General features: G+C 40.4%; 1 protein-coding gene across 1 annotated transcript; it reads left to right on the forward strand.

Moving 5' to 3' along the window:
- Window positions 1-1663: 1663 nt before the first annotated feature.
- Window positions 1664-2820, forward strand: HINT1 (histidine triad nucleotide binding protein 1; the record flags this gene model as incomplete). The annotated part of the gene is made up of 2 exons (XM_010084236.1): window positions 1664-1768; window positions 2487-2820. Coding segments are annotated over 2 exons (270 nt in total), but the record flags the coding sequence as incomplete, so codon positions are not given.
- Between the last annotated feature and the right edge of the window lie 5103 nt (window positions 2821-7923).

Here is a 7923-nt window from a genome sequence, read left to right on the forward strand (position 1 = left end):
GGTCTTTTTAGTGGTGGCTGGAAGTGTTACATGGAGAAATGTAAGGAAGGCTTTTAAATCATTAATTGACATGTAGAAAAAAGTACAAGGTACAAAGTCTCTTTGGAATTAAGCCTTATCATTGTTTTAGTTGAATCTAAATTTGCTGAAGTGAAGGTTGGTTTACTGTGCACTCATGGACTTTCTGTGATTGTCCTTTTTTTTGATACTACTTTTGCTCTCTGTCCCATAGAAAATTATTTGCTAGTGGTCTTCTGCTCATTAAATTCTTTGACTCAGTTTGGCCTTTTGCATTCTGCTTCTATGTGGACCACAAAGAATAGAAAACCTGCTTACAAAATGATGAGCTCAAAGTAAAATTTCTTTAATTAGGTGCAAATTATTTTCATTAATCCATTCTTTGCTTAACACTTCAGGAGAAACAAGCAGTTTGTCAGAGATATAAAATTGGGTATTATCTTCTTAAAGATAGCTTAAAATAGGACAGATGGGAGGTATACAAGATAAGGCATTGCTAATGTAAGTAAACTTTTCTGCTTTTCACCATCTTTACTCTTTGCAAACACCACAGTTGCTCTGAGTAGAGTTAAAAAGCATTATAGTCGCACAGAAAATTAACTTTATTAATTCACAAATAACTGAAAGCATCTAGGAAATACAAATTTTGAAGAATGCAAGGTGTATAAGCATGCACTCTTTCTGGCATAACTCAACCAGTAACTACCAAATGTTTTGCTGTTAAATGTGATGGATAAGCCTGAGATACCATTTAGTGAGCAATGGCAGAGTGCATGCTCAGCGTGGGCATCTGCAGATTTTGTTGGTTGCAGTAGCAATTCCTGGTTCTGTGGTTGGCCATTTACACAAAGAGACATAGCTTCCTTTTTTCTTTCTTTGCTTCTCTTCTATTTCTCTTATCTCTTGGAAGTTCCTAATTTGCAATTTATTTGATGTAGTTAGGTGCTGCATGTGGTTTCAGACTGGTAGGAATTTTGGTGCTTGAGTAAAATTAGTTGGAGTCAACTACTTACTACAGATAGTTGTTCGTATTTCAAAAGTGATGGCTTTCCCTCAATTTGATAATGTCTGAAGTAGACCCAGCTTTAATACATTATTTTGAAATAATCCCTTTCTGAAATACTTTGTGCTACTGGTAACAGAAGTGTAATATGGCCTCTATCATATAACTTGAGGTACTTTGAAATTACCTTACTAACTTTGATCAAGGCAATATTCAGACATAATTGGAAGATTATAAGCAACTGTTTACCATTTGTTTTATTAAACAGGGTGTTAATAAAAAAGTGAAATAAGTATAAATGTACTTGTTATAGGCATGCATGCCATCAGCTCTGTGAGTTGTTATGCAAATATGGAAATAATAAATCATGAACCTAATTGCATATTAACTTGCTGAGAAGGCTGTAGCTGTTAAATAATTATTATTCTGTGTCAGGCATTATTTTTTTATACCAGCAGTTCTTGGTAAGTACGTGTTTTGTGTTGAGAAATTGGAGGGCTTGCATAATACATCACTCAAGAAGAATCAAGATCTCTGCTTATGTTTGGGTTATCTTATGTATTTAGTGGGGCGTATTGATTTACTTGAACTCTTGACTTTCTCTGAAGCAAATTATGTTTTAACTGTTTGCTCTTCCTCCAGTGCCTTGCGTTTCACGATATTTCACCCCAAGCTCCAACACATTTCCTAGTGATTCCTAAGAAGCCTATTGTCAGGTTATCTGAAGCAGAAGATTCTGATGAATCTGTAAGTACTCTAGAAGCTTTCTGTATGCTAAACTGTATCTTAATTACTTCATAAATTACTAGACTCTTCCTGTTTTCCTCTTGACATTTCAAAGTTTAGAATAGGGAATGAAGTTAAAGTTTTCCAGTAAAAGTAATGATATAAAGCAAAATGTGTATCAGGGTATGTATTTGTAGTGCAAAATGCATTGTTATTTTGGAGTATAGTCTTGATGTCTGTTTTCATGGTTTACAGGCAGTAGTATTTATTCTAGTATGGGCTTGGGGTTTTTGGCAGGTCAGAGATGGGGAAGGTTATCTGAGAGGTGCTCAGTGTTTCATTTGTAACTATGAACATCAAGTTCAAAGATTTTGTAAACCTTTCCATGGTAAGATAAAGTTTCTTTTCCACCAGAATTATATATGTTGCCTGAAGAAGTAACAGGAGCTTTAACTGTGAGATAAATTCAGCTTCTGTGACACTTTCCTAGTTTGGTACTGTATAGCTTGAAAAAAAATCTATAGCTATTTTTTTTCCCCTATTTATGCATTGTCAGTCTGTGTAGCTTTTCTTGAAAAGTGTCAGTTGCAGGCAGGCAACAGTTTGAAGAGCAGTGACTGAATCTCTAAGAATTGAGTTTACTGGCTTATTCTCTGCTCTCATTCCGTCTCTTCCTGCCCTCTCCCCTTTTATGTGTTTTCTGTTTGTTTTTTTCTTTTTTTTTGTTTTTGTCCTCCAGCTTCTTGGGCATTTAATGATTGTTGGCAAGAAGTGTGCTGCTAACCTGGGCCTGAACAATGGATTCCGGATGGTTGTGAATGAAGGGCCTGAGGGTGGGCAGTCTGTCTATCATGTACATCTCCATGTTCTGGGTGGTCGTCAGTTGGGTTGGCCTCCTGGCTAAGATTTTTACACCACAAGAGTTAACTGCATGCATACAAGTCACCACCAAATAGATTTAATATGTTGCCCATCAATTTAGCCACTGTTAAGTATTTTTTTTTAATGTGTCTGTGAAGGTGAATAAACACTCTGAACAACATTCGCACAATAAAGATTTAGCATGTGGGAATTGTCTGTGTCTGGTGTGCCTTACTGATGGAAACAATTCTCTAAGTTAAAACAGTGTTCTCAAGCATTTAAGTATGTAGCGTATTTCAGTCTGCTGTTAACGATCTCTAGATGGTGGTTTGGCATTTGAAACCTGAAGATGCAAATGCTTATCAGTCTTTCACGTCTTTTGGGAAGACAATTTCTAAGCTTTTTGAATGTGGTGTGTAAATATAGATAAAGCCAGTGTAGGCTGTTGCTAAGACTTTTAAAAATAGTGCTGCGTGTGGAGTTCAGAACATGCCATGCAAGGGCTGTGTCAGCATAGTGTGGTGTGTTGGAAACATACAGCTCCTCTTGGAGCCCTCTGTCAGTGGCAGCTTTATAAGGCCACATTTTTCTGATGCAAAGGGGTAAAACAATAGTCTTTGTGGGAAAATCACTAGGAGAGGAAGTCAGTTTCTCTAAGGAAATTTCTGTATCCTAACAGAAGTTATACTATAAGAAAAATCTTCAGGGTAAAGTAAAACAGAGTTGCTACTTTCTGGGACAAAGGTGCCACTTGCTTGCAAAGAACTTGTTTCCCTGGCAACACATCCTGCTATCTTGGCATGTGCTAAGAACAGGGTGGTACAGAACTGGCAGAACATGGAGGATAAAATGGAGTGTACACATGGAGTCGACATCTTGGAGGGAAGGTTGCTCGATCAGTCTGTCAGCATCTCGGGAGTCCTCAGGTGGGAGTAAGGCCTTCGGTGTATTCTTCGCTATCTTCTTATCTATGGCTGGAATGCTTTGAGACATCAGGAGCCGTCGGAGCCTGGACAGTCAATTTGCAGTCTCTGCAAAACTGCATGAATAGTCCTCTACAACAGGCCACTGCTTTAGTGACTAGGGTAGGAACATGACTCTGGAGACAGGAAACTTGTGAAATATCCGGGGATCCAGCCCCTTTGAGAGGGAAGCTGCAAGAGGACAGATCTTTTTGTTTCTGAGAAATCGAAGAATATGTAGAGAAAAAAGCACCTAGAGGTTCCAGAAGAAAGAGACTACCTCTTCTCAGCTTGTGGTAAAAGTGAAAAAGAACTGTCAATCCTGCATGCAAATGGTAAAAAATGTAAGTATTATCCTGTTGGGTGTTCTGTGTGTTGGAAACCCAGCAACACCTATAAGATGTTAAGGAGTAGATGTGAGCTTGATTAACTTGGTCTTGCTAAACTTGGTCAAAACACAGCTTTTCAGGAGACAGTGCCCTGAGGATGTGAAGAGTAAAGGGACAATAAGTGAGGCTGAAGATGTAGTTCCTGACCCCTATGTCAGGCAGGTTTTGTGCTGTTGGTTTGGCTGAAGGTCAAGTACCAATCAGTCTTTTAGAACTGAGATTTTCAGTAGCAGAGAAGACTCACAGCTGAGAATTAACTATACTCCAAAGCAATTGAGTATTTCTGTTTTGTTGTAGTGGTACCTCTGCTTCTGTCAATTTTTTTCAATGTAAAAGTTCTGTTACTGTGTAGAAGATAGCAAATTTTCTAGAAACTTGATAAAACGTCATGTTGATAATGTATGTTGGTTGGAAGATGGAAACTGGATGTGGAGAAGCCCCACCCTACTGTCTCATAGTGAGGAGGAGGGAGGGTGTTCTGCCTTTCTTGTGGCTTGTATTTTGTTTAAACCTCCCAAAGGCCTTGGATTTGTATCCTCTTGCAGAACAGGAACAACTCTGTCAGTTCATTCATAAAATATACATCTGTGTGGCAGGTCCTTTTTTATTATTCTTGAAGAGTAGCCAGTCTCTGAATACTGTTTTTCATAAGCAAGGAGGTGTGATCAGTGTTTTGAGACCATTGGCAGCTATCACTTACTGAAGCAGCTGGTTGGAGCGACAGGGTTTCAGTCACTTCAAAGGTCATTTACCCTTGCAGAGCTGAGAGAACACTCTTTATCCCTATGCCTCTGTTTTATTGTTCCATAAGATCTAGACTATGGTGTGTGTGGTGTGGGTAGAATAACAATTCCAGAAGCTTTATTTCCTGAAGGAAGTGTCTGTGGGGAAAAGGAAAGGGAGAGGTGATGAAAGAAAGAAACAGAGTAAACTGAATGTGGTGATTGAATGGAGTGATGCTGCAGTGAAAACCCATGCCTGGTTATGTTGTGTTAGTGCAGGAGGCAGGATATTTGCATGAAAGGCCCTTTATGCTTTCTTGTGTGGCACTGGGAACTCGTCTATTCCAAGTGTTCTCTCTGGGTCCTTTGCTCAGTGCACAGGTGGAGAAATCTGGAGGTGAAGTTGCGTAGCAGCAGAGAGTGATTGCTCTTCTCTGATTCAGCTCTGTCCTAGGGGTCTGTCTCTGTCAAATAACCTAGTGCAAGCCAAGGGAGGCTCAGGGCCTTGATTTGCATCAGAGCTCATCCATCTGTCTATAACACTGTATTGCACAGAGGGGAAGTTCCAATAAGCTGGGGTCACAAACCTAACATCAGTCTTCCTTTCTGTAGCCTGTTGATTGGAATGCATTCAATGATTAGGTTGCAAGTGATGCTGCTGCTTATTGATAGTTTGTACTTTTTTCTTTACAGTAATTTCTGCAAAAGGATTTAACTTGATTTAATTTTGAGTCCAAAAGCTTTACCCCATAAATTGTGTCTGGATCTCAATTTAGTGAGAGCACTTGGTTTTATGCTTGATGGAATTAATCATCTCATTGCTGCCTTTTTTTGTAGTTAGAAAAACCTCATTAGATTATTAATATTGTGGCTTTTTATAATTTAGCAGCTCAGCAGTGTCCACAAAATTGCTTCTGCTTTTATTCACAGTAGAGCAAACAACAAGCATTTGCTTTGCCAGCTGTGACATAGAAAAATTCAAGTTCTGAATCAAAAGATGCGAAGTAAGTGGGAGACATGGTACAGTTCAATTTTTGCTCTGAGGCACCTCTCTGGATTGCATGTTGGTCTCCCTGGAGACTCCGATTATCATTAAGTTGTAAGCCAGCCTAAGGGCTTCCTGTGTTATTTCTGCACAAACAGAATGGAATTCCAGCTTTGTGGCCAAACAAGATGCATTGTGACTGTAGTCTATTGGTTAGGAAGCTTGTTTATATTCAGTGGATCTTAGCTTCCAGAATTGTGGGAAACGCTGTCATACTGGTCCCAAAAGAGATGTTGAACACCAGCATGAGGGTGAGGCTGATGTGACCATTTTGCAGAGGAATCTGGGAACAGCCAAGAAGGTAGAATTATATTCCTGTTCTTTAAACTCAGGTCCTCTGTCCCGTAGTAAAGGCATGTGGGATATGGTATGCTGACTAGTTTAAATGCAACCAAATGTGGGTAAACACAGAGATTTCTGGAGATAACTGGATAAAACAAATGAGTTCCTTGCACATTTAAGGGATTTGTTCTGTCTGGGATTTTGGATGTGAGTGCACTATGCATCTGTCATCTTCAGTATCGTTATCTTCAGAGTAGAAGGCCATGTATGTTGTAGCAGCCATCTGTGTAATTAGAAGAATGTGCTATCTATTGCAGAGAAATAAAAAAAATACGTGTATGAAACTGCTTGAGACTTTTACATGGGTACGTTTACCTTTGTAAGAAGTTTTGGTTTAGACTGTATGATTAGTAGTAGCACTTCTTCTTCAGTATGTTAAGAAAGTGATTTCCTGATTTAATCCCATGTATTACTGCAGGAAAGGAGAAAGTGTGTAGCAAAACCATGACCTTCATCTTCAGCAGAATGGACTTCAGCTTCTTGAGTGAGCTTGTAGATGAGATCCCATGGGACGCAGCTGTGGAGAGTAAAGAGGGCCAAGACAGCTTTATGACTGGCAAGAATAGCTTCCTTCAGGCATGGGAACTGCATGTTTTGAAGTTCACAGACTGAGGGGATGTGGTGGGAATTCCACATGGCTGCATGCCAAGCTCTGACTGAACTGAAGTGTGAAAGGCACTTGTACATAGGTGGAAGTGGGGATGGACTACATGAAAGAAATAAACATTGCTCAGATGGAGTAGAAGAACCAAACTCAGCTGGAAATGAAATTTGTGGTGGATGAGAAGGGCAACAAGAAGGGGCTATTAAAGCTGCATAAGAGTGGACTAAGGAACATGTAGACTTGCTGAGGAATGGGGTGGTGGGCCTAGTGACACAGCAGAAAAGGCTGAGTTACTCAACAGCTTTTTGTGCCCTTTCTTTATTGACATGGCCTGCTGTAAGGTCTCCTAGATCTGTGTGCCTAGAGTTCAAGTTAGGGCCATTGTAAGGGAAGATTGAGTTAGTGACTTCTGTGTATGTCTAGACTGCTTAAGAAGTTCATGGGACTGAGTGGGATGCATGCAGAGCTGCTGAGGGAACTTGTCGATGTCATTGTGAAGCCACTCCCTCTGATATTCAAAAAGACGTGATGACCCGGTCAAGTATGTTATGACTGGAAGAAGGCAAGCATCACAGCTATCCTGAAGAAAGATAAGGTGGATTTGGGGAACTTCAAGCTAAGCAGCCTAATCAAAGTCCCCACGAACATCATGGAGCCAGGCTTCCTGCAAGCCATTTCCAGACACATCCGGAGAATGTGGTTGGGAACAGCAAGCACAGATTCACCTGGGCATGTTGTGCCTGACCAACCTGATTGCCTTATACAATGATGTGATTAGCAGTGTGGGTGTGGGGAGAGCAAAACTTTTGGCAGCCTCTTTGTATCTGAAGTGGAGAAACATGCACTGGATTGGCAGATTACCAGGTGAGTGGAAAACTGAGTAGATCAGTGGGCTCAAAGAGTATGAGTTCAAATAGTGGCTGGTTAGGCATGGCATTCCTCTGGGATTTATATTAGGGTTACTAACATTTAATGTCTTCATCAGTCACCCGGAAAATGAAATGGAGTACACCCGTAGGAAGATGACACCAAATTGGGGAGCGGAATGACTGATAAACTGGAGGTCAGAGCTGATATTCAGAGGCACTTCAACAGGTTGGAGAAGCAGACTGATGGGGACCTTTTGAAATTGAACAGACTCAGGTGCAGAGTCCTGCACTTGGAAGGGACCAGCCTGTCGTGGTTTATAAAACCACGGGTACAGTTTTTTCCTAAATGCCTCATGGGCTGAGGCAGGGAACTGGGAGGGTT

Source organism: Pterocles gutturalis, unplaced genomic scaffold (genome assembly GCF_000699245.1).
Source record: "Pterocles gutturalis isolate BGI_N339 unplaced genomic scaffold, ASM69924v1 scaffold37331, whole genome shotgun sequence".
NCBI classification, from domain to species: domain Eukaryota; kingdom Metazoa; phylum Chordata; class Aves; order Pterocliformes; family Pteroclidae; genus Pterocles; species Pterocles gutturalis.